Below are 27,102 nucleotides of genomic sequence, written 5' to 3' on the forward strand. Positions count from 1 at the left end.
ATACATAGGAAAATTAGGACATTAAGATTGTGAAATGAAGGCACCTTATGTACAGGGAAATACTGGGGAAACCAGCAACTACCACAATCCAGTGGCAAATAGAAGACTCAGCTAATACCAAGTTATTTAAGACAGATTTAAGGGAACAATATTGCATTTTCCTACTCTGACCACATGGTTCTTGGAAACCATGTAGAAATAACATCTATTTATTAGGAGCTTTCAGTAAGATTATTTACCCAGAAGGGAATTAGCTTCTATAATTAGAAATGTGAAGCTCCTGTTATCCCTACCACTGTGCAAGGCAGAATTATCTGCCTATCCTCAAGCTTAGGAAGCTTAAAAAAGAAAGTGTGTTTTGTTCCCCGCCCCCTTTAGGTCAGTAATTAAAAATATACATTATTTAACTGCTTTGAAGGTGCTAATATTCACAAAGAGGATGATGTGAGAGTAAGCTAATAATAATTAACGATGAGACGTGGCGAATACTATCATGGCCATTAGAAGACTGCTATAGTGCAATTCTAACTCCCAGATGCTGAGAGCTGGAAGAGGTTAGAATGGCATTCGGATGCTTCACTGCCAGCCACTGAACCAGAGGTTCCAGCTGTGCTGGGCAGAAAGATACCGACAGCAGTTGTCCCAGTGGCGGTGAGGTGGCCAGATCCAAAGTCCTACACAGACCCAGAGGGGACCTAACCTCAGGCCCCTCTGCTGCACCAGCCTGGATCTGAAGTACAGAGAAAGAAAGAAAGAAAAAATCATGTGTGTGCGTGTGCAGGACTTCCACCTTGGACAGCGTGAGCTAGAAAGGCTTGGGTTGTAGTGCTAGATCTGCTGCTCCATCTGTCCCAAACCCCATTTAGGATTGCTATGCCTTTTATTCTTAATATAGCTGGGGACCTTGAGAGTGCCTACTTGCCCATTTTCTGATAGTCGCTGGAGGCCCTCTTCCAGGTGTCCCCACCACCAGGTGTGAGGCAGGTGGTCACTGGGCCTCCTCGTTTGTCGTCCCCCAGTCCAGGAACTGCTTCCCTGGGCAGTCTGGCCTGGTGCCTATTCTGCTGTCCTTTCTGCACTAGCTGAAGACCTTTACATTCTACCAGGCTGCTAACCTTTGAACTCTGACTGAATCCTTCCGCTCGCTTTATCCACTGTTTAAATTCTGTAAATATTTCTTGAGTGTTTTAATTGTCGTTGTTCTCTTGATCTAAGCTGCTCTGAGAATAATTATATTGAGGGGGCAGCATTTGAATGCATTCGCAAGTACATGAACAAAGCCAGTTAACTGAGAACTTACCAGAGGTATTAATTAATCAATGTGTTATTAAATATTATTAATAATGCATTAATGCACAATTAATTAATGCATTGTTTAATCTGAATGTCGTTTAATGCCAAAATAGGCTTCTAAGTTGTTTACAAAGTATAAAAAAAAACCTGGTATGCAGATAGTAAAATATAAACTTCCATTAACGAACGTTGAATAGCATTCAAAGCATTCGTATTCCTTACCTTCCACTCAAAATCTAGCTGTTTCATAGCACGGTAGACTTCAGCCATGATGTCATAAGGCCTGCTTTGACTCCGTATTCCTAAATGCCACTTGGCTTTTTTCACAGTCAATGGCTTTGGCTTAGTGGTATTCAGTGCATCCAAGGGGCACTTTCCTTTGGGACTATCTGCTACGAGAGGAGGCATCCGTTCCGGGTGGGGCTTCACCCCCGGAGGGATGTGCATAGTGTCATCCATGAAAGAGCCAGTGGGAGGGCTGGAAGCAAGGTAGAACTCACTGGCTTGGTTCATGATTCTCCGATTGTCAATAATAAGGTGGTAAGCGACCGCAAGCTGGTCTTGAGGATCCCCACTGTACAGGCTGGTCATCACCTCCGACTCAGTGCACTCGAATTTCTCACAAACTTCCCGCACGGCATCGTCGTCAATGACATTGGCGTCGTACGAAGGGTCCTCTGGAAACAAGTAACTGGGCAGTTCTTGTTTGAACCACTCGTGTTCTCTAAAAGGAATCGTTTCTCTAATGAATAATACTGTTTATGCAACATTCGATATATGACTCATCATAAAAGATCAAGCACGGCACTAAAATGTTAAATGATAAGTTTCAAGCTGGTGTATGCATACTTGTTTAACCCTTCTGAGTTCAAAGGGCTGAGGTTTCGAAATGCACTGCTCCGAGAAACTACGGACCCCAAGAGTTTAGCAGGAGTAAAACAAGCTGATTATAGGAAGAACTATAAATTATTTGTCCCTTACAGCACATGCTGTAGTGACCTAAGTGCTATAAGGGACAAAGCAGTCTCAACCACATTCTTTAGTCATATACTACACTGCATGTTCACACAATGGCACCCAAGGCTTTCCTGGTGATATTGGGATGAGCTGGAAACTGGAGGTGAAAGAAACATAGGGCAATGCTATGGTGGGTTATGTGGAGGAACTGTGGAGGAAAAAGAAGAAAACTTACAATTTTGGACCATATAAAGATTTTGACATACTACTTAGTTTAGGGATTTTGGCCATCCTTGTGACACTTCTGATTATTCAAATGTTATGCATATCTCTTGCTATTTCAACAACTGAGGTTTGGTGATGTTTCACCTTGGTTTCTCCCAATCACTCCTTATGAAATACTGTAAAGAATGTCCCAATGAAGAGAACTTGGGAATAATGTAAGCTGATTAGATCTTTTCCAGCCTGTCAGCTCTGTTCCCTGTCCAGCCAATTTCCTTTTTTTATTTCTAAAGGACATATTGGCAGATTGTCTCCGATCATCTTCTCTATCTCCAAAAAATATCACTAAGGGACAAGTTATAATTTTGGCACCAGACCTTACCGGATGTCCTTGATGGTTGCTCGTTTGAGTGGATCCACCTGCAGCATATGCATAAGGAGGGTGGCAACTGAACGGTTGAGGTATTCGGGAATGTAGAAGACACCTCCACGGATTTTTTTAAAGAGGGTTGGGACATGCTCATCGTCAAAAGGAAGAGTCCCACAGAGGAGGGCATAGAGAATAACACCACAGCTCCAGATATCAACCTCTGGGCCAGCATACAATCTGAACAAAAGGAAGGTGTCATTAACCAGTTCCTTAAGACATTGCAGTATCTTGCCTGAAGATCCAAAGCACACCCTAAGTAGCTGGGAGAGGGGGGGAAAGGAAGCAATGCTAAACAGTCACCTTGAATCAAACACAACAGGAAGAGCATCTGATTACAATAACATCCTCCCTGAACTTTGTTCATAGCCTGTTCATCATTCCAGAACTGTTCAAGCCTCTTCTCTTTGATTGCTCTCCCCTACATTCTCCAAAAATCCTGAACATTTCTCTCGAGTGCTGCTTAGAAAGTGTCCACTCTCTTTGGACTTGCCTTGGTGCAGTAAACAGAAATAACATGTCCAGCCCTCGGTGGTCAATTCCTGGTATCTACTTTAAATCCTTTTGGTGCTATTGTTTCTTGCTTAAAGACAAACTGTGCAACCAGAAGGACAGAACGCTGCCATACAGACATTACCTAAGCACATATAAATGACCACGAACTACTCAGCTATATGAATGAATCCCATTTCAAAAACATGCCTCTGATCAAAAGGGTATCCATTGGTCTTTAATGTTCTACCTTCCAGAGATGACTTCTGGTGCTGCATAGTTGGGTGAGCCACAGCTGGTTCGCAGGAATTCGCCATCTGACATCATGTTGGACAGTCCTAAAAGGTTGTGGAGGGGAGAAAGAAAGTGAGAGAGAGACTCATTTGTTGACAGACCCAGAAGGCAGAAGGCATCAATTACCACTGCTAGAAGAGAGGGAAGGGTGTGTGTGTGAAATAGCAAGGGAGGCAGAAGGGAAAGATACGGATTAAAGTTTTAAAAAAGGCTCTTGGAATTGTGTTGCATTATTTCCTTAAGAAACAATTTCTTACAGGTAGAAAGGTCTTTGTAAAGATCTACTTCAAACTGAATGCTAGATTCTCAAAGCTTATTCTAAGCATTTCCCCTGGAGAGAATTCAGTGCACCATCTTTCCACAGGCTCCTTCATCTAGGTCACAGGTGTCAAACACAAGGCCCGCGGGCCAAATCCGGCCCGCCAGACCTCGTCATGTGGCCCGCCGAGCACCCCAGCCAGCGGGACCCAGCAGCAGGACCTTGCTGCTGAAGCGCCGCGCCGACAAAGCGCCGGCAAACAGCTGGGGCCGGGGGGGATATAAAGGCGGCCAGAGCAGCGCTGCGTGGAGCGCCCCGAGCCACAGCAGGAGAAGGAGGAGGCAGCTTGCCGGGTCAGCACCCGGCAGCGCCGCACAGAGAGTCCCGAGCCTCTGCGACGCAGCAGTGCTCTGTAGCACTTTGAATCCTCCTCCTCCTGCCGTGGCTCGGCGTCTGGAAACAGCTGCTGCTGCTGCTGCTAAAGCACAGACAAAGCACCCAGCAGCGCCGTGTGGAGGAGGAGGAGGATTCAAAGTGCTACAGAGCACTGCTGCGTCCCAGAGGCTCGGGATTCTCCGCACGGCGCTGCCGGGCACCGACCCGGTAAGCCTCCTCCTCCTCCTCCTCCTCTTGCCTCACCTCCTCCTGCCACGGCTCAGCCTCATGAACGTGAGCTCAGCAGCGGCTCAGCCTCACGAACGTGCAACTCTGAGGCTTTACGCACTTCTCCTAAAACGGACACCCGCTGCCTCACGCTGCACGGGAAATGCTTTTTGCCCCTGGGTCCCTTCGCGCTCTTTTCTGGCACTGAATCAAGGCGGCGACCCCCCCTTCCCTTTCTTTCTTCCTCTCTCTCGTTCTTATTCTTTCTTTCCCTCTCCTTCCTTCCTTCTTTATCTCTGTCTTCTCTCCCTCTTTCTTTTTCTTTCCTTCTTTATTCCTTCTTTCCTACTCTTCTTTCTCTCACCTCTTTCCTTCCTCTCTCCCTCCTGCTCCCTCTTTTCTTCCTTCCTTCCTTCCTTCCTTTCTTCCTTACGTCCTTCCCATCTTTCTTCCTCTCCCTCATTCTTATTCTTTCTTTCCCTCTACTTCCTTCCTTCTTTCTCCCTTTCCGTCTTCTCTCCCTCTTTCTTTTTATTTCCTTCTTTATTCCCTTCCTTATTTCCTACTCTACTTTCTCTCCCCTCTTTCCTTCCTTCCTCTCTCCCTCCCACTCCCTCTTTTCTTTCTTTCTTCCTTCCTTCCTTCCTCCCTCCCTCCCTCCCTCCCCTCCCTCTCCTCAGAAACATAGGATGCTGCTTTATACTTCTGGCCCTTAAACCCTGGAACCAGGAGAGCAGCTCCAGTGAGTCAACCTCAGCCAGTCTCTTTGGTGAAGGGTGGTGGCTCACTGGCAGAACATCTGTCCTGCATGCAGAAGGACCCCAGCATCTCCAGGTACAGTACTAGTAGCTCTGCAAAGGTCCTGCATGAAACCCTAGCGAGCCTCCACCACCCAGTGCAGTTACCAAAAATCATTTTTCAATAAATTGTACAATAATTGTACATTTGAATATCTACTTGCCATTATTCTGACTATGTTTCTGCTTTCAGATCTAGTTATTACTTACATTATTACAAAAAACAGTAATAATTGAATGCAGTGACAATAATTTATGATAATAAAGAGTGGACACATAGTCCTACAGATACAACCGGCCCTTTGAGGGTGACCAAACTGCTGATGTGGCCCCCGATGAATTTGAGTTTGACACCCCTGATCTAGGTTACTCAGGAGCTGGAGTAAACTCTGTGCAACGGAGGCCTAGAGAGGGAATGCTTCTGTATGCCCCAAGGGGAAGAGAGAAGGACCTCATGTTTCTGACCTATATGGCCAACCTGAAGCTGAATATCAGTACTATGCAATCAGTCCTGTCCTACTTGCTTTAAGGGGCAGGATTATGGTCAATGGGACAAAAAAAAAATGAAACCTGATAGTATAAGAAGCCATATGGAACTGTATTAAATACTGAAAGTGGCAAAGATCCAAAATAATTTTGTACAGTAAATGATTTTTATTATATATCTATATCCACACTGACAACGCCATAACAAGAAAGTCCTGCCTTCCCTAGAGCCCTGCCTTCCCTAGAGTTCATACAGTGAATGTATGAATTGTATTGTTTCAGTCTGCAGGAGAAGGTTCATATGGCTGAGTGTTCCACCATATAAGATAAAGAAATAGATGTAGAAAACTAGATGTCAGGGAAATGGCAAGGCTAGGACCCTTCTCCCTGAAATCAACATTTTATGTGCCAGAATTTTTTAAAAATAATTTGAAGAAGCATCCAGTTATGCAAGCTTCCACGTTCAGGTTTAATACTCGGTGAAGACAAGACTAATGTTTTCAACTTGGGAAGTTTTTCACAGTAGCAAAGAAACTGCTAATAGTGATGAAAATTGATGCTGGGTTCTTTGAAGGATGTTAGCCCTGAAACAGTTCAGCAATTGGCATAGAGCTGGTCACATTTCTGGAATGCTGCTGGGGTCACATACCAAAATCAGCAATCTTGGCATTCATGTTTGCATCCAGCAGCACATTCTCTGGTTTCAGGTCTCTGTGAACTACCATATGCCGATGACAGTAATCTACAGCTGACAGAATTTGCTGGAAAAGACGCCTGGCTTCGGCCTCTTCAACCTAGAAAAATGCACAGGAAGGGAAACAAGGCTGAATGCTTTTTTTTTTTTTTTTGCCCTGAAAGGATACTCAGCGAGGCAAAATGTGCCTCCTTAATGGGCCACAAGAGACAGAATTACAGTAAGCAACACTCAACAAACAAGTAAACAGGCGAGCCATCCCAAGGAGACATTCCATTGCACTATTCTCTTATAATTAAGTGCGTCAAATAATTAAAGGCCTTTAAGCTTTAAAACTGTGCTACTTTGACCAATCAATTGTTCAGCTCATTACTCTGAAAAAATTCTCTGCTACAGACTGCAACACATGGCCGTAATTTTCCAAAGGCCTCTGCAAAGTGAAGAAACTAGATTGCCCTTGTTACTTTTGCACCCAATTTGGAAAAATCAAACATGGGTGCCTGAGACAGCAAAGTAGAAGGCCCTGCCTCCTCATCTCGCACTTTTGAAATCAGGACTGACCTCTAAAGGTGGCCATACTTGGGCATCAGCCAAAGCCCAATACCTGACCCCCTGGCCCTGTTGTTGCTCCTCTCCACTGCTGCAACCAGCTTGTTTACTTTTCATTTGGACTGGAGGGGGATGAGGAAATAAGTGATGGTGGCAGTAATAATTAGGATCAGCAGGCGCTGCCACCTGCTTGCTGGCTCTTTTACTGGCAAGTCAGCAACAGTAGCAAAGTGTGGAGGAAACTTGCCCAGGCCAGAACCTTAAACCTAAAACCAGCACAGTTTAAGATCCACTCCCCACCCCCATGCTATTGGGGATGGATCTACAGTAGAATGAAATAGGAATGTGCCAGAGTGGGGTCACATATTCACCTAGTTCCACAGCTCCATAATGTACTAGTGTTGTTGAAATGAGCCTCATGGTCCCCTGCCCCTATCCCTCATGCATATGAGGAGAGCACCAACTAACTACAGTTTCCTGTCATGCCTGAACTTGAGAAACTATGGTTTATTCAAACTACGGTTTGTGCATATCTTAAGGGAAAGAGAGTAGAATGAGCTATACCATTTCAGACAAAGAGAGGGAGATCGTATTTTTTTTCATGGCACCTACCAGGGCTGGATTTAGGTTTGATGAGGCCCTAAGCTACTGAAGGTAATGGGGCCCTTTATATGTCCAGCTGTCCTTTGTCAACAACAAATTGTCGCTGTTTTTTGTGTTGAATATATGCTATGGTAATTTATGAAGCCAATAGGTATCTTGGAAGGGATACTGGAGTGGCTTGGCAGTTCCTGCTCCAGGTGGATCACGTTTAGTCAAAACTCTCCACTATGACCTATCCATCTTGGGTGGCCCTGCACGGCATAGCTGATAGCTTCTCTGAGTTATTCAAGCCCCTTCGCCACGACAAGGCAGTGATCCATGAAGGATCACTTCCTTCTTGGGAGAAAAACAATGACAAACCTAGACAGCATCTTAAAAAGCAGAGACGTCACCTTGCCTACAAAGGTCCGTATAGTTAAAGCTATGGTTTTCCCAGTAGTGATGTATGGAAGTGAGAGCTGGACCATAAAGAAGGCTGATCGCCGAAGAATTGATGCTTTTGAATTAGGGTGCTGGAGGAGACTCTTGAGAGTCCCATGGACTGCAAGAAGCTCAAACCTATCCATTCTTAAGGAAATCAGCCCTGAGTGCTCCCTGGAAGGACAGATCGTGAAGCTGAGGCTCCAATACTTTGGCCACCTCATGAGAAGAGAAGAATCCTTGGAAAAGACCCTGATGTTGGGAAAGATTGAGGGCACTAGGAGAAGGGGACGACAGAGGACGAGGTGGTTGGACAGTGTTCTTGAAGCTACGAACATGAGTTTGACCAAACTGCGGGAGGCAGTGGAAGACAGGAGTGCCTGGCGTGCTCTGGTCCATGGGGTCACGAAGAGTCGGACAGGACTAAACAACTAAACAACAACAAATAGGTATCTAAAGCCATTTGCACATGTTGCCATGCAACCAGTCCACGCAGAATGTAGGCACCCTATATAAAGAAATGAGCAAACCAGTGATATTTTAGGGAGCAGGCAGGACCAATGACTTACATCATAGGAGCCTACACAACACAAAACACTGTTGCTGTATGTAGGTTTTATTTTATTTGTTTTTTATCTTATATTTTGGAAATGTACATCCAATTGTTGTTTTTTCCTTTAATTTTTTTGGGGGGCCCAAGAGAGTGGGGCCCTAAGCTATAGCTTGTTTAGCTTATTTGTAAATCCGGCACCTACTGATACACCCCGTAAGGGGAAAAAACCCAAGGACAACAAGGACTATTCCAGGCTAGACTCTTCCTGATGTCCTAGTTTTTATACTTGCAGGAAAGTCCCACCCCTCCACCCCACCCTGAGACAGCATTCAAAAATGGCACCCCTAGCTGCAGACTCAGTCTGCGAGATCCTAGCAGTTGTTGTGAAACAGCCTGAGTTGACTAGGTCTGTTAATAGAAACTCTATTTTTAAACTGAATTCAGGCCATTAATGGATGCTCCTCACCAGTTAATCATAGTGGTAAAACAATGGCAATGATAGTACATACTTAACATTTTACATATTTCTATAATTATATAGCAGATTATAATATCCTCTCAATAAATTATGAACAAGGGATCAAATTAGGAAATATTATGACTACATGGTACAAAAATTCAAATACTGAATTTTATGCAGTCCAAGTGGTGAGGTGACAATCACATAGCACGCAGCAGGGAACATTTCAATTCTGCTAATAGCTTCCGAAGGATTAAAGAAAAAATAGATATGAGATCCTCTCTAACCTGTGAATTGGAGCTATGGAAAGAGCACAATCCTAAGCATGTCTATTCAGAACTAAGTCCTGCTGAGCTAAAATAGACTTATGTACATGTGTACAGGAGTGCTGTTTATTATTACTGCTTTTGCACTGAATTTAGAGTCTACATTTTAAAAAGCATTTAATAATTTCTATTTCAGGGAAAATCTGGGCAACAAAAATAAAACGCTGTTCAACCATGAATTGTGCTGCTTGGCTGTACAATGTAAATTTACAGAGGCAAGCACTTCTGTCTTGCTTCTGGGCTTGAACTATCACCTACACTCTAAGAAATTCTGTGGCTCATTGTCTTTTCTGGCCAATTATATAGCAAACCGATAGTTATCACTAAATTATACTGCCAACAGCAAATAAATGCTCAGCATTGTCAGAAATGACTGTTCTACCAGTGCAATGTCACACACAAAATTGCACCACCATTACAAGCACAGATGAACATATTTAGTACTGGATCACTATCACCAAACTGCTTTTATTTGCCAGAAGGCATTCGAGTATAGAGAGCCAGGGAAGCTGCTACTGGTTATTGCCTTGCTTCTTACATGCTTATTCAAATGATATGTAATTCAAGGCAAGGTGGATCGGCAAAATGTTTGCACTGTAAGACTGTGCAGGGCACTGGAGTGCCATCAGGCCAGTTGCAAGTTATTCCAGGTGGGGCTGTGATGAAGCCAGGTCTATTTTGGGCCTTAATAACCTTAAAAAGAACCCTCATTCAGCAAAGATATTATAGATCGGTAGAATTCACTTCCCTCCCACCCACACATTTATCCTTAATGGAAAAAGTCACTTACATGTCCATGTTTACAGATGTAATCAAACAATTCCCCACCAGACACATATTCCATTACCATGAAAAAATCTGTTGGTGTGCTGATGACCTGGTACCTAATAAAAATACACACAAAAATTATGTTGTTTTTATCAGCATCTTCTTCAATAGTGAGACAAGAGCTAGTGCTTAATAAATCTTACTAAACTAACATTTTCCTTAAAATTAGCACTGGATTTCACCTCACACATAACTGTTTTCCACTTCTGATGGTGAAATTTATTATATTTTTTATGATAAAAACAGATATAAGCTCTTTCTGGGCTCTGACGGATTTACCTTTCTTCTTCCGTAAGCTTATTGAATCTCTTGGAATCTTTGCACAATAATTATAACTCATTTATGACTAACCCTCTTTTCAAATTTCCATTGTAGCTACAGATACTCAAGAATGTTTGAAATGATGGGAGATAATAGTCAGACTCGAGTAATATGGTAAAACTGAATCCCAGTGGCAAGATGAAAGGGAAGTCCAAGTATAATAGTCAAAATATTTTACTTTTCGGAAATTCATTTTTGCACAGAACCAAGGGCTGCTCCAGCTTTAAATTCACGATACCCCAGAGAGTGAGATGCACATCTAACAAGCAGAATCAGTTGCTTTGCCAAAGAAATTGCTCAACTGCGCATCAAACCCTTCCATAAAATCCAGGAATTTACTTCAAATCCATTGGCTAGTCCAAGTTTTATTTCTGTTCCTCAGTGAGCACGGAGTATAATCCAGCCATTGTATGTTACTATCACAAGCTCCCAGATGACGAGATGAACGTTTTACAACAATATTTTATAACTTTCCCTCTACTCTAATCTGGGAGCCATAAATTAACAGAATCCCAAAAGAGATCCTGCTTATTGTGGTTCAGCAAAGCAAAGGCTGCAGTTCTAAGTATACTAGGAAGTAAACTCAGTGGAGTTCAGTGGAATTTACTCCAGAATAAATGTGTCTGGAATTGCATTGCAGGTTACTATTGAAAATATTAATTCAACACACAGTAAAATAACAGGAGCACACAGGGTCCCTGAGGGCAGTATCCCCATTTCATGCAACACACAACAATGGGAGTAGTGACAGCAATACTTACAATTTGATAATATGGGGGTGTCGGAAAAGCTTCAGATTTTGGATTTCTCGTTTGATCTTCCCAACCACATCCAAACTGCGAATTTTTTGCCTATTTAAAATTTTGACCGCTACTTTGTGCCGTGTGAGCTGGTGTTCTCCAACTAATAGAAAGAAAGAAAAGTTTCATGTTTATTGAAGTACGTATAATGTATACTAGATAATAACGAAACGACAGACTGTCATGAAACAAAAATAGCAAAAGGTAATAATATAAGTCTAAGGTGAAATGTTCTCCCCACCCAATTTCATCATCCTCTTTGTAGGCTGTGAAGAGGGTTGTTAGCTGCCAGTGATTTTTATTATTAATTATTATTTTTATTATTATTATTTTGCCAACAAGGGCAAATTGTTTACTCCAGTGAGCAAATATGTTCCCACTGCAGTTGAAAGCCACTTTCTCTCTCTCTTCTCAAAAGACACAAATTTGAGATCAGAAACGGCAATATTTCAACCTCACAGAATATGTGTCTGTGACATTAGAATGGCCATCTTGGAGCAGAGGAACTTTAAGGGTAACTTGAAACAGTTGGATTACAAAATTAAAATAAAATAGAATAATTCCTTCCAGTAGTAGCTTAGAGACCAACTAGGTTTGTCACTGGTAAGAGCTTTCGTGTGCATGCACACTTCGTCAGATACCTGCATGCACACGAAAGCTCATACCAATGACAAACTTAGTTGGTCTCTAAGGCGCTACAGGGACGCAGGTGGTGCTGTGGGTTAAACCACAGAGCCTAGGGCTTGCCGATCAGAAGGTTGGCAATTTGAATCCCCGCGACGGGGTGAGCTCCCGTTGCTCGGACCCTGCTCCTGCTAACCTAGCAGTTTGAAAGCATGAAGTGCAAGTAAATAAATAGGTACCGCTCTGGCGGGAAGGTAAATGGCGTTTCCGTGCACTGCTCTGGTTCACCAGAAGCAGCTTAGTCATGCTGGCCACATGACCCGGAAGCTGTACACCAGCCCCCTCAGCCAGTAAAGCGAGATGAGCACCGCAACCCAGAGTCATCCGCAACTGGACCTAATGGTCAGGGGTCCCTTTACCTTTACCTTTAAGGTGCAACTGGAAGGAATTTTTCTATTTTATTTTTATTTTGTTTCGACGGCAGACCAACACGGCTACCTACCTGTAACTCGAGTTGGATTACAATGCATCAAAGGTTCAGTGCTATTATTTATGGACTGAATTAAGACAAAGGATTTATTTATTTTAGTAAAGTATGTGTTAATTGACTTACAAATGCCAGCCATGTCCGAATTAACATTTTATGAATTACCGCTGCTAATTACGTAATTATCACTGTCTGTGTTTTTTTGCATTTCATTTCCTCTGACCTTACTGTTTACAGCCCTCCCTGCAAACATATCTGTAACTCAGAAAAGTGTGTGTCATGTTGCAAGGGACGAACGTTGCCACCCCCCCTGGAAATGAAAAACAAACAAACGGAGTTTTACAGCACAACCCAAGCTGCAAGGTTCTAGTAAAAGCCATTACGCTTGTTACAGCAAACAATGAAATGACATTTAGGATACAATTCACTGAACTCTCACACAGCTTAGCATTCCAATTTAAAAGTCATGGAACGATAAAACTAGGCAAGAGACTATCTGTGATAGTGGTTGTGGCCCCGACTAAAGAACGGAGCAGAGCGGTAAATGCAGTAGCTGAGTGTATAGGGTGAGCAAGTCACTATTATTAGCAGAGATAAGAGCCGTCTGAAATTCTTTCCTCAATACGAGCGTTCTAAAAATAAAGTGCTTTGCCACACTTCCAAATAAAAACACTTGGGCTTGTTTCCTTTTTATGTACTCGGCTAGGCTAGGAAATGTTAACAGGATGCTGTGCGCTGCATCGCACAAGTGTGTTTCTTTATTTTACAGATCAACCATATTTTTATCCTGCCCTAATAATGAAGTAAAATACAAAGCGCGGATTAACAAAAAGGTTTCAGCAACAAGAAATAAATGAATCAGGTTTTAGATTTAAAAGTCAAGAGGTTACATTTTTTTCACCTGTCACCAAAAAGACTGCAAGCCTCTCTGCAGAGAGCATTCCATAGCTGGGGTACCACTGAAAAAGGGTTTCCCCTCTAGCTATATGACTTATGGGGCAGTGAGCATTTATTCTGATTTGTTTGCAGGGAGGCTAGACAACGGTACATGAAGGTAGCATTATCCACCTTTTCTAGAGCACTTCCCCATCACGTTCCTTTTTGCAAGAAGTCTGATATTTGGGGACGAGGGTTTGTTTCACAAAAGCTCTAAATCAAATCAACCATAACTGTGCAACATGAATATGCCCGTATATGGTTGAATCCCACTCGACAATGGGCGCCTCTAGTGAAAATCTATGCCTCTATCTCGACCTTTCTCTAGCAAACATAACGCACCCTAGGAAATGTTCCCAACCGATTGCTGTGAAACGACAGGAGGGCTAAATAAGAATGATCATTCCTTTTCCTGTTATGGAAATTCACCCTTCTCCATATCCCTTGATTGCCTGCTGCAGCCACTATGCTATTTCATAAACAGCCAAACACAGAGTGAAACCAAGTCCTTCGATGTGTTTCTGTGCAAACTTGCAGGTATTTGCTTCAACAAAATGGGTGCACATCATATAGCTTTTCATGCCTTGGGTGACCAAGGATTTGGCTTTTGTGCTTTATGCAACTGCATAAAAGAGGGGGGGATCTTTTCTTACTACTGCTGCAATATGATGCAGGTGCCCAAATAAGATTTTTCATGCAGGACCATGTCAGCTTTAGCATTTGGTCAGCCCTTCATATTCCAGGTTGTAACCATGCTCCCAGGATCCTAGCAAACCCATGTTTAGTAACTTTTGTTCCAGCACCCTATTGCAGTGCCAGAGCCAAAAAAATATGGGCCACAAATTAGTCTAGTAATTATCCTAGTCTGATTATTCCTATACCTCTAGCAGCAGCTTGTTCTGCATACATTAGGAGGCAATAACACATTGCCTCCTAATCTTTACCTGCTACTTCCTGAATGCTACGTTTGTATTGTGCAGGAGTATAGCACGACATGTTTCCTGACAACTGTACTGCTAATATTTTGCTCTAGGAGATGAAACAACAAAGATGACAGCTGTATATACATGCATGGAATAATCTGGGCCTTAGAAGTAGTGGGAACAGCACTCACTGAGTTCACAGCTTGCTCCTGCAGCTGAACTCACACACATTACAGGTTCTTTTGAGGATCTGTGGATGCAGCTACGGCTTGTGTTTTTATACATGGGGGGGGGGGGGGCGGCAGAGTGAGGGCCTAATCATCCCTTGGTAATTTAGGGAATAACTAAGTGGGGAAGAGACTAAGCACATGATAGCAATGCTGCTGATCATTGAGCGAATGGGCGATAGCCAATGTTAGTCATACTCAAAGTAGACCTATTGAAATCAGCAAGCAAATTACTTAAGCCAATTGGATTTCAGCGGGACTACTCTTATAACTAAAGCCGAGTATCACCCAGCGGGTATGAAACATCCTTGAAATTGCCCTGTTCAATGGAATTTTCTGTCTGCTATTTCTCTCAGAAGGAAGTCCTATCGTATCATCTTATGCCAGTGTGGCGTAATGGTTAGAGTATTGGGCTACAACCCGGGAGAGCAGGGTTCGAATCCCCACTCGGCCATGAAGCTCACTGGGACAGTCCCTGGGACAGTCACCATTCCATGGTCTAACCTACCTCACAGGGTTGCTGTGAGGATGAAATGAACGAGAGGGAACCACGTACACCACCTTAAGATCCTTGGAAGATAAAAGGCAGTATATAAATGTAATAAATAAATGGTTATGTGGCATCTCCCAGATCAACAATGTAAATATGTTCCAATGGGACAAAGTCCCAGTTGTATGCTTTGGTGACAACCTTAGGATGATCTACACCCTGCTGTAGTTCACACAGAACATTTGCTAAACTCCAAACCAGAAAAGCAAACAAACCAAAATATTAAGCTGCAACTGAGTAGCCCATCTTTCCTTTGTTATCAATAAAAAAAAACACCTACATGTGTCTGTCTGTGGTTTTCTTAGTGCTGATACATTAATAATTAATAATAAACAAGTCTGCTTTGTAAGCCATCATTTGCTTACAGCAAGGAAGTGATACAGAGATATTATTGTTTCGCTCCCTTGGGACTTGTTAAGCCTACTTGAATGTCTTAAGAGATGCAGGCAAGAGAGACAGTATTATTTGTTGTATAGTGCGGTAACTCAGGTTCCTAATATAACCACAAAGCAGAGGAACAACAACTCCCTATGCTACACTATTTAACACATTACTGTGTGTGCGTGCGCGTACATTAAATGGTATATAAGGCAGGAATGCTGAAAGACGGTATTTCCCTCTGAGTAGCTCTACTCAGCTTAGAAAGCACTGCTAATAACAAAGCCAGTGGAAGTGATGATATTCCAGCTGAACTATTTAAAATTTTAAAAGATGATGCTGTTAAGGTGCTACACCCAATATGCCAGCAAGTTTGGAAAACTCAGCAATGGCCAGAGGATTGGAGAAGATCAGTCTACGTCCCAATTCCAAAGAAGGGCAGTGCCAAAGAATGCTCCAACTACCGCACAATTGCGCTCATTTCACACGCTAGCAAGGTCATGCTTAAAATTCTACAAGGCAGGCTTAGGCAGTATGTGGACCGAGAACTCCCAGAAGTGCAAGCTGGATTTCGAAAGGGCAGAGGAACCAGAGACCAAATAGCAAACATGCGCTGGATTATGGAGAAAGCTAGAGAGTTCCAGAAAAACGTCTACTTCTGCTTCATTGACTATGCAAAAGCCTTTGACTGTGTCGACCACAGCAAACTATGGCAAGTTCTTAAAGAAATGGGAGTGCCTGATCACCTCATCTGTCTCCTGAGAAATCTCTATGTGGGACAAGAAGCTACAGTTAGAACTGGATATGGAACAACTGATTGGTTCAAAATTGGGAAAGGAGTACGACAAGGTTGTATATTGTCTCCCTGCTTATTTAACTTATATGCAGAATTCATCATGCGAAAGGCTGGACTAGATGAATCCCAAGCAGGAATTAAGATTGCCGGAAGAAATATCAACAACCTCAGATATGCAGATGACACAACCTTGATGGCAGAAAGTGAGGAGGAATTAAAGAACCTTTTAATGAGGGTGAAAGAGGAGAGCGCAAAATATGGTCTGAAGCTCAACATCAAAAAAACCAAGATCATGGCCACTGGTCCCATCACCTCCTGGCAAATAGAAGGGGAAGAAATGGAGGCAGTGAGAGATTTTACTTTCTTGGGCTCCTTGATCACTGCAGATGGTGACAGCAGTCACGAAATTAAAAGACGCCTGCTTCTTGGGAGAAAAGCAATGACAAACCTAGACAGCATCTTAAAAAGCAGAGACATCACCTTGCCGACGAAGGTCCGTATAGTTAAAGCTATGGTTTTCCCAGTAGTGATGTATGGAAGTGAGAGCTGGACCATAAAGAAGGCTGATCGCCGAAGAATTGATGCTTTTGAATTATGGTGCTGGAGGAGACTCTTGAGAGTCCCATGGACTGCTAGAAGATCAAACCTATCAATTCTTAAGGAAATCAGCCCTGAGTGCTCCCTGGAAGGACAGATCGTGAAGCTGAGGCTCCAATACTTTGGCCACCTCATGAGAAGAGAAGAATCCTTGGAAAAGACCCTGATGTTGGGAAAGATTGAGGGCACTAGGAGAAGGGGACGACAGAGGACAAGATGGTTGGACAGTGTTCTCGAAGCTACGAACATGAGTTTGACCAAACTACGGGAGGCAGTGCAAGACAGGAGTGCCTGGCGTGCTATGGTCCATGGGGTCACGAAGAGTCGGACACGACTAAACGACTAAACAACAACAGCTCTACTCAGAGGGTGACCTTAGCAACATTATAGGAAATGGTTCAGCTCAATTATTACAATGGTCCCTAAGAAAGCTAGATACTAGCTATTGTGTGCTGCGCCCTAACATTTCATACCCACTGAAAAAGTGTTTTGTTCCACCTTGCAAATAAGACCATTAAAGTTACTAGCCCTAAAAATGTTTTACTAGCCCACCCACGTTAGTAGTCTGTTAGCACACCAATGAATGAGGACAACAATCCTATACATATTTATTTAAAACAAAGCCTCACTGAGCTCAGCGGGACTCATTTCTGAGTAAAATATGCATAGGATCAGGCTGTTAAGGGGAAAAGAATAAAAATAATTTCTTGCTTGGGAGCAAATCTTACTCCCTACAAGCAACCTGGCAAGTGGCAGTTGACAAGCCTGGACTTTACCTTGCAATGGTTGGGATATGATTTGGACAGAGTATGACAGATGGAAGGATCTGTGTGATTAAGAAATCAGTGTGGTTCTGGACTTAAACTGAGGAAACTCAGGTTCAATCCTCACACAGCGACTGGGTGGCCTTGGGCAGTTCACTACTTTTCCGCTTCAAGCTTTTTGCGACAATAAAATGGGTAGAATGAACCATGTATGTCACCTGAGCTCCTTAAAAGAATGTAACAAATATGGCTGCAATCCTGTGCATACCATATTTACCTGGGACTTATATTTGAATAAATATGCACAGAATTGTGTTGCATTAACTTCATGCCAACCTTGGAAAAAATACTTCACGGTGTGAAGATTCTCCATGGATTTCCAAAGAATCAGACTCGTGAATGACATTTTATGCCATTCAACACCGGAAAATATCTCACAAATATCTCACAACAACAACAACAACAACTTCATAAATAGTAATAATAATAGTAATAGCTTCTAATAGCTTAGCATCTCTTCCTGAATTAGCCTCTTTGGTGATAAAACAAGCTTTTGTGGACTACAGTCCACTTCAGCTTTAGCACCTTAAAGTCTGTTGGATTTATAACAGCATAAGATTTCATGAAGTACAGTCCATTTCAACTGATGATGCCGAAATTAAACTGTTAGCCAAGAGTTTTGTGGCCTAACACAGCTATTCCTCTTGAAACTGTTTCTGTGGTGACAGCATACCCATGAAGTTTATTCCAAAAGGCTACTACAGGGCAGCCAAAGACCAAGGTTATGTGAGCTGAAGATGTCCAATGTTGTTGCACCTTGTGCAAATGCTGGAGGGAGCAAGATGTGTACACCCCAGAGCAGCCAGAGGCAGGGCTCACAATGCGTTGCACATCTTACAGGAAGGAAGGGAGGAAAGATTGTGTGATTCATTAACTGGAGGCCAAACAGTGTGGGTAACCGCATTCGGCTTGCACACATTTTGCCTCTATTTATCCTCTCCTGTCCTTTCCACGGTGTCACGTTCCCTGCTGTGAACTCATCAGGGCAGGGACCCCTCTCCCCGGCACTTTTATTTTGCTAAAGCATATATACACAGCTCATGTGTACCGTCAGCGCTGACTGAACGAGAAAAGAGGAAGGTTTATGTGTGCTGGATGCTTGCCAGGTGCTCCCGATTTCAAGCCGGGAGCATTTTGTCTCCTAACCCTGGGAGAACCTCCAGATACCTCAGTTGGTAGAGCATGAGATGCTTAATCTCAGCGTTGGCAAAAGGATTCCTGCATCTCAGGGGGTTGGGCTAGTTGACCCTTATGGTCACCTCAAACTCTACAATTCATGACTCTTTGAAAAAGACCCTAACTCCCTAGCCCCTGTCATCAGTCCCCAGCATCCTATTGTGGGTTTCTGAAGGCTGTGGGAAGGAGGGTGCGAACGTGTTTATGGGACGGGGCTGAGGGGGAATTGCTGGACTGGGTGCCTGGCTGAATGGTCAGATGAAAATGCAAAGCAGGGGTGCCAAATTGAATGAAATATGGGGGGGGCAGGTAAGCCCTGCTGCACAGAACTGATTCCATGACATAATTGATCACGACATGTACATTCCATGACATAATTCATCACATGACGTGTACATGTGTGCGTGTGTGCGTGCATTCCATGACATAATTGATCATGGCATTGCCAGGGGTGCCAACTTGACTAAAATATTGGGGGGCCCAGGTAAGCTCCACATAACCGATCACATGGCATGCATGCCACTTGAAGGGCAATGACCATGAACTTTGAAACGGGAGGGGGGGGGCTCAAACATTTCATTGGGAGTTGGCTCCTATGCCCAGCGGCTGCCTCAGAGAAAAAGGGATATACTGTGGGGTGGGGGCGCCGGGGTGGGGGAGGTGTACGCTTCGGGGGGTAGGGGGCTATGGGGAGGAAAGGTGCAGGATGGAGACGGCGGGATAACTGAGCGGGGGGCTGTTGCTCTGAGCCTCTGGCGCGTGTGCGTATATTTTGGGGGGGGGGTGCGCGCGCGCTGCGCCTTGGAGAGGCGCGCGCGCGCTCCATCTCTCCCTCCCGTCCTCGGCAGCGGCAGCGGCTGCACCTCCGAGCCCGCCCCTCCCGCGCCCCATACTCAGCTCTTGACTTTGCCGAAGGTGCCGACCCCCAGCGTGTCCCCCAGCACGTAGTGGCCGATCTTCACCCGCCCGTCGTGCTTCTGCGGCTGCTTCTCAGCCATCTTCGCTCGGCGCTGCCGCCGCCGCCACCGGCCGGGCCGGACCACAATGCAGCAGGGCAGGGCCGGGAGGGGAGGCGAGGCGGAGGCAGGCAGGCTGGCTGGCTGGCTGGCAGGAGGCGCGGCGGCGGCGGCGGCGGCGGCAGCAAGCGGGGCGGGGAGGGAGGGAGGGAAGGAGAGGGAGGGGGCCAGGTAAGGGACGAGGGGCGCTGAGCTTCTGGAGGCGCCCCAGGGAAGGAACAACTTATTCTATAAAATAGCAACGAAAGGGGAAAGGGCTCATGTCGAAGGCTTCTTCCCACCCCCCCGCAAGCTTCGCTGGACTAGACTGTGGGTACGGCCTTGCACTCGACACATGCTCAGAGACAGTCTGGTGGTTTTAGGTCAGTGATGGGCAACCTTTTGAGCTTGGTGTGTCAAAATGTGCCAAAAAAACCGAGCATAACTCGGGTGGTGTGTCACTTCGAGAATAAACACATAATTTTGCAATATTTATAGTTTAAATAACAAAAATGTATAATTGTAATATATAACTGTATTTAATAAACCAAAAACTAATTATTTAACCAAACCAAACCAAAAAAACCCTTATTTATCACAAAGTACCCAGAACTGTTGAGGTTGTTGGGGGAAGCTGCTGACCAAAGTTTTGGAGGTTTTTCGGGGGGGGGGGGTGCAAAAGTTGCTTTGCTTTTGGGGGGGTGCCCCAAAGTTGCTGCACTTTTGGGGGGGGGAAGAGAACGGAAATAAATGACAAATAATACCTTCGCTGGAACTAACATGCACCACCAACATAGTCTGCCAAAGCGCCAAAAAACCCAGCACAGAACGGGTTAAAAAACCAATCTCTGGCTACCAGCAGCAACAACAACAAAAGGATCCGGGTTTTAACAGTGGAGACAAGCTGTAGGAGGAGCAGGAGAACAAACAGGGGGAAAACAACAACAACAACAGCGTGAATGGGCCGATGGGGCGCGTGCCAGCAGTGAGGGCTCTGCGTGTCACGTCTGACACGCGTGTCATAGGTTCGCCATCACTGTTTTAGGTTCTTTCCGGATCGTAGAAGCATAGAACTGAGGATCATCTAGTTCCCCCTGCAGTGCAGGAATATGCGGTTACGTTATCAGCACCACGCTCTAACCAAGTGAGCTGTCCAGGCTCTTCCTTATTTTACTGTTATTGTTCTATTTTCGTAAGCCGCCTTGTGAAAGAACCATAGAAGTGGAAAGAAGCACAATGATCATCTAGTCCAACCCCCTACCATGCAGGAATCTTTGGCACAATGTGGGACCCGAACCCATGACCCCTGAGGTTGAGAGTCTCATGCTCTACCTACTGAAAGGAGGTCTATCAATAGGTCACCGATATTGCAGAAGGAACATTTTGATCAGCTCTGTCCACCTTGATCTTGTGCAAGGCAACACAAGCAGAGCTGTCCTTCCATTGTTCCTTGAACAATTAGTTGTCAGAGAGGAGCTCATTCCAAGTCTCCATGCTTGGGTCTTTTTCTTTTCTCCATATCTTCCTGAGCTGAAACTTTGCAATGCAAACCGTTTTAGGCTGCAATCCAGTTACACACACTTAAATGGAAGCAAGTCCTGTTGAACTCAAATGAGACCTATTTCTGGGTAGACATGTGTAGCATTGCACTGTTAGACCCTCACATTAACCCTTGAATAGAAAAACAGTGGTATGTACCGGTATATATAGTTTTACCACCTTTTGATAAATACTGCATGTTTGGCATGCTGCTAGAGGGGAGTGGTGACTGCCAAGTGTGTGTTTTTGGAAGTATCCATAGGAAGTTGAGTGAGACTGCTTCTGGCAGGGGAGAAAGGCAAGCTGGCGGAAGTAGATAAAAATCTGAAATGGCATTAAATGTGCCAGGCATCTATTTTCTGTTTTCATCAGGTTTGCTAATTTTTAGCATTGGTGACTGTTGGCTGCATTTCGAAATTTTACTTTTCATTTTCATTTCACTTTTAATTTGTATATAGTCTTTCTATTTCACAATACCCAAGGCGGTTTCCAAGCTGAAGAAACAAAGAATGTACACCTTATAACAATCTAATCCAATACAAAAAATGTGATAATAAAACATAACTTTAAAATAAGCAACTTATATCAAATAAAGTAATATTCAACAATCCATTAGAATAGCATAGAATAGTATTAAATATCAGCATATAAAAATTAAACAGAATTCCACTCTTAATTATAATAATTTCTAAACTATAATCAATAGAACAGCAGCAAGTCACAGTGCATAAAATGATACAGTACAAATTGAGAAGCAGAGACTGGAGGGTGGGGCAAGGTAGGTGGAAGAAGGCCTTGCCTGGTTAAGTCTCTCCCCTCACAGTTCTAGATCCAAAGATTCAAAAATTGTTCAGAATCTCATTCTTCAGTAGAGGAAACATATAGGCTTGGCTGAAGGCAGCAGTTGATATCCTGCCATTTAGAAAAACGGAATAAAAGCGTAATTGGTTTGGGTGGAGAGCCAGCAGCAAGAGCAAGTGAAGCAACAAGGGAGTGTAATTGGAAATAAATGTCAGCCCTCCCAAGTTAGTATTAAGCATAGGGACTTTGCAATTTAAAAAGAATGACTTCTGCTTGTTGGGATATTGTTAAACAGTCTGGTCTACACACTTTAAAAGAAGGAGATAGTAGGTAGCAGAAGACAACTGCGCATTCTCAGTTGCCTATTTTGGCTCTGTTGCCTATTTGGGCACTCAACACTTGAATTCACTGTTGTGGGTAGTGATATCAGATGACTTGCTTGGAGCACAGAGTTCTTAAACAAATGAATAGAGGGAAAGGTCAGGTAGCTAAGCAGAATTAAGAGTTGGTGCCTTTCCTTTTTATAAAACCAGCTTTGCCTACAGGCATGCAATGTTGTTGGTTACCAAATAGCCTCTATTAATCAGGGGGGAGTTTAATATTTCTTTCTTTATTTTCCAACTACCTAGCATCCACAACTCGTAAGTTGCAATTGAACAGAAGTCGATACAGGTAGGTAGCCGTGTTGGTCTGACGTAGTCTAAACAAAAAAATATAAAAATATATAAAAAAATTTCTTCCAGCAGCACCTTAGAGACCAAATAAGTTTGTCATAGGTATGAGCTTTCGTGTGCATGCACACTTCTTCAGATACAGAAGTCGATGTCTGTTACAATGCAAGGGGTCATAAGTATATTGGCAATATAAGGTGCATTAATTTTTTAAAACACCATTTCCAGTTCATCCTGAAACCAAATTCAGATAAAACACATAACTTTCTTCCTCGAATATAACTTCAACACATTTTTCAGGTTCTTTCCCTTAAACATTTTAGGTTTGCTTGTTCCTTCTTATGCTCCCATCAAGATCTTTTCCCTATCTCTCCACACACTTTTTGTTAGTTCCTTGAATAGATTCCCTCATAGATGATCTTATGCAGAGGTTGTTTTATACCCCCGCCATTTCCTAGTAGTTATTCTCTTGAAGAATGCTGATCTACCCTCAAATAATTTTGACATGTCCAGAATGCACATGATGACACACATGAGCCCTCTCATTCTTTGATTACAGTGGTACCTCTGGATGTGAACAGGATCCGATCCGGAGCCCCGTTCGCAACCAGAGCAGTACGCAACCTGAAGCGCCAAATCTGCACATGCGCTTGACATCATTCGTCACGTCTGCGCATGCGTGAATCGCCGAACCCGGAAGTAACCCATTCCGGCACTTCCGGGTTGGGTGTGTTCCTAACCTGTGATGTACGCAACCCGCAGCAAACGTAACCAGAGGTATGACTACTTCATAACCTATTTGTATTGTTTACATTTTTATCCCACCTTTCATCCAAGAAGTCCAAGGTGATGTACATTGTTCTCTTCCTCCTCCCCGTTATCCTCACAACAACCCTGTGAAGCTGAGTGATTGTGATTGGCCCAAGGTCACCCAGGGAGTGTCATGGCTGAGTGGGGATTTGAATCCTTACCTCCCAGCTCCTAGTCCAGCACTCTTAACCACATTTTAATTTTTGTAAAGCACCTTGAAGCCATTGATACAAGCCAGTATATAAATAACTCTGAAGGGAACAAATGCTTTGCAACAATGCCTTCTTTCCCAAGCTATTATACTTGCAGGGGAATACTTTGGTAATATGATACCCTGAGCAAGGACGAACCCCTACCCCAATATTTCTCATTTTCACAATAATTCCTTTTGGTATATTTGATTTTTTTTATGGATCTTCTCAGTAGGTACCCATATAAATATAGGGTGGGTGGGTTGGTGCCCCCTCTGCTCAGCACCCTGTGCAGGGGAACCACCCACACTGGCCTAAATCTGGCGCTGATACTTGCACCCCCCCCCTTTTAAAAGGAAATTGAGAGACATAAGGGGGTTGTGAATAACCAGCTATTAAACTTTCAGTGTAGGTTCTTATCGTTTTCCAGACAGGTAATGTATGTTACTCATAAATTATCCTGGTTCACACACAATTAAGGCACAGGTAACCCACAAAAATCGCAACTGTTTCATTCTTTTCCTGGTCTAAACCACTGAGCCTCTTGGGCTTGCCGATCAGAAGGTCGGCAGTTCACATCCCCATGACGGAGTGAACTCCCGTTGCTGTCCTAGCTCCTGCCAACCTAGGAGTTCGAAAGCATGCCAGTGCAAGTAGATAAATAGGAACTGCTGTAGCAGGAATGTAAACAGCATTTCTGTGCACTTTGGGTTTCCGTCACAGTGTCCCGTTGCCCCAGAAGCAGTTTAGTCATGCTGGTCACATGACCCGGAAAGCTGTCTGTGGACAAACGCCAGCCTGAAAGCGAGATGAACGCCGCAACCCCATAGTCACCTTTGACTGGACTTAACCATCCAGGGGTCCTTTACCTTTTTTTTTTATCTTACCTATAGCTAAGCCATCATTTGGTTTAGCTGTATGTCTGAACCTGGGATTGTGGTTTGTCTTACTCCAAACAAACTACAGTGGGACCTCGACTTACGAGCTATTCGACATCCGACGTTCAAACTATAGGCTGCATCTATAGGTTTTGTTATTTGTTTCTTAAAATATGACCTTAACAGATTGGAGAACTGGGTGCAAACTAACAAAATGAGTTTCTGTAGGGACAGATGTAAGGTTCTACACTTAGGCAGCAAGAACCAGTTGATCAAGGGATGTAATAGTCCCACTCTATTCTGCCTTGGTCAGACCACAATTTAAGAAGGATGTTGACAAGCTGCAATATGTACAGAGGAGGGCAACCAAGGTACCAAAGGGTCTGGAAACCAAGTCTTATGAGGAACGGTTGAGGAAGCTGGGTATGTTTAATCTGGAAAAGAGGAAACGGAGGAGATCTGAAAGCCATCTTCAGATATCTAAAGGTCTGTCACATGGAAGATGTAGAAAGTTTGTTTCGCCCCTGCTTCAGAGGGCTGGACCCAAACCAATTCCTCCAAAGTACAAGAAAGGAGATTCTGACTGAACATCAGGAAGAACCTTTTGATGTAAGAGGTCTTTGACAGTGGAACAGACTCCTTCGGAACATGAAAGATGCGTATAAAATTATGAATGTATTTAAAAAGGGACTAAACAACTTCATGGAGGATAAAGCTATCAGTGACCACAATGGCTATGTTTTACCTCCAGCTGTCAGAGGAGTATGCCTATGAGTACCTGTGGCTTGGAAGCACAACTGAAAAAGTGCTGTTGCGTTCATGTCACGTTTGTGGGCTTCCCATAGGCATCTGGTTGAACTCTATGAGACAAGGATGCTGGACTAGAGGGCTTCCGGTTCTGCTCTGCCTTAATGGAGGCAGCTCCCTTTTCAGCGGGATATCATTGGCAAAGGAAAAACAAGGATGATTATCCTTGCAAATTCCCCCCAGGGATGGGGGGTTTGTAGGCTTCACTCGCAGTTCGTCTCAGCACCTGGCTCTCACTCTGGCATGGAATGGGGGGGGGGGGGCAGGTAGGCGCTGAGTGCAAAACCACTTTGCCTGCTTAAAACCCTCCAATGCTGCCATTAAGAAGCAGAGGTTCTCCTGTTAGAGCTTAATTGGGCTAAAGCACAGGTGTGTGCTAGAAGAGATGAGATCAAAAACTGCAGAACAAGCTAACTGCAAGGACTTTAAGGTTTGAACTTGGGATAAGACTTAATTTGGTGCAAAAGACGGTGGGAGGGAGGGGAGCATATGGTTTATTTAAAGTTTTCTTCTCAACATTTATGATTTGGTAACCCTCCTCTGAATGGGCTGGAGGTTGCTACATGGTAACTTATGGACCTAATAGGTATCTAAAGCCATTTGCACATAACAAAATATGTATTTTCTCAAAGTAATTGATATAGAAATGAGCAAACCAGTGATATTTTAGGGAGCAGGCTAGCAGGCGGGGCCCATTACTTGCATCATAGGAGCCTACACAACACAAAACATTGTTGCTGTATGTAGGTTTTATTTTATTTGTTTTTAATCTTATATTTTGGAAATGTACATCCAGGTTTTTTTTCCTTTAAATTTTTTTGGAACAAGCTATAGCTTGTTTAGTTTATACGTAAATCCGGCACTGCTTGTGAACATACCTTAACTGGTTCATACCTACCTTATTTAAACAAACTATTTAAACTATTTTAAAAAAACTTTTGTGATGCTAAATTCTGTTGTCTGTAACACCCTATTTCAAGCTGATTTAGTCAACTCAAATTACTGTTTGTTAGCTGTTAATTGTCTGGATCTGTTTCATTTTTTGCCCCAGCACAATTGTGACGCTGCTTTCTGTAGTAAAAGACAATAAAAAAATTAATGAGCCCTTTTAAATGCAGTGTCTCTCTTCTGATTTTTTTAAGTGACATTCCCCCTTACCCTCTCAACAGAAGTAGTACTTAAAAAAAAAGTTCACCTTTAGTCAATGGGGTGAAAAAGGATTTATGAATTAAATAAAAATAATACGCATTCCTCCTGGAAAGACACATTCCAACTTTTCCCTCTTTGCTCAATAAAGCAGCATTTTTGTGGCAGAATGCCAACATTTTTATGAATAGAAGCCTTACTTTCTTCATCTGCAAGGAACAGCTCTGAAATATTAATTAAAATGAAAGCCCCACATGAGACACTCCATAGCTGTGCTATTTTTAGTCAAGGATAAGGCGTTTTTGCAATGCAAGTATTTCTTCAAATGATTTCTTCCAAAAAAAAAAAATTTAAATACAGGA

At 43.5% G+C, this 27,102-nt stretch overlaps 1 protein-coding gene across 1 annotated transcript in view; it reads right to left on the reverse strand.

The window, feature by feature from the left end:
• PRKAA2 (protein kinase AMP-activated catalytic subunit alpha 2) overlaps positions 1–19,958 on the reverse strand; it is a 37,308-nt gene extending 17,350 nt beyond the window's left edge. The window contains exons 1-7 of the mRNA XM_035121562.2: positions 19,801–19,958; positions 11,346–11,487; positions 10,226–10,319; positions 6,480–6,624; positions 3,642–3,729; positions 2,855–3,079; positions 1,516–2,017 (exon numbers count right to left, since the gene is read on the reverse strand). Of these exons, the coding sequence (XP_034977453.1) occupies positions 1,516–2,017; positions 2,855–3,079; positions 3,642–3,729; positions 6,480–6,624; positions 10,226–10,319; positions 11,346–11,487; positions 19,801–19,900 (1,296 nt within the window). The 5' untranslated portion in view covers positions 19,901–19,958. The remainder of the gene's footprint in view (positions 1–1,515; positions 2,018–2,854; positions 3,080–3,641; positions 3,730–6,479; positions 6,625–10,225; positions 10,320–11,345; positions 11,488–19,800) is intronic.
• Between the last annotated feature and the right edge of the window lie 7,144 nt (positions 19,959–27,102).

This window comes from Zootoca vivipara, chromosome 7 (genome assembly GCF_963506605.1).
Source record: "Zootoca vivipara chromosome 7, rZooViv1.1, whole genome shotgun sequence".
In the NCBI taxonomy this organism is placed as follows: domain Eukaryota; kingdom Metazoa; phylum Chordata; class Lepidosauria; order Squamata; family Lacertidae; genus Zootoca; species Zootoca vivipara.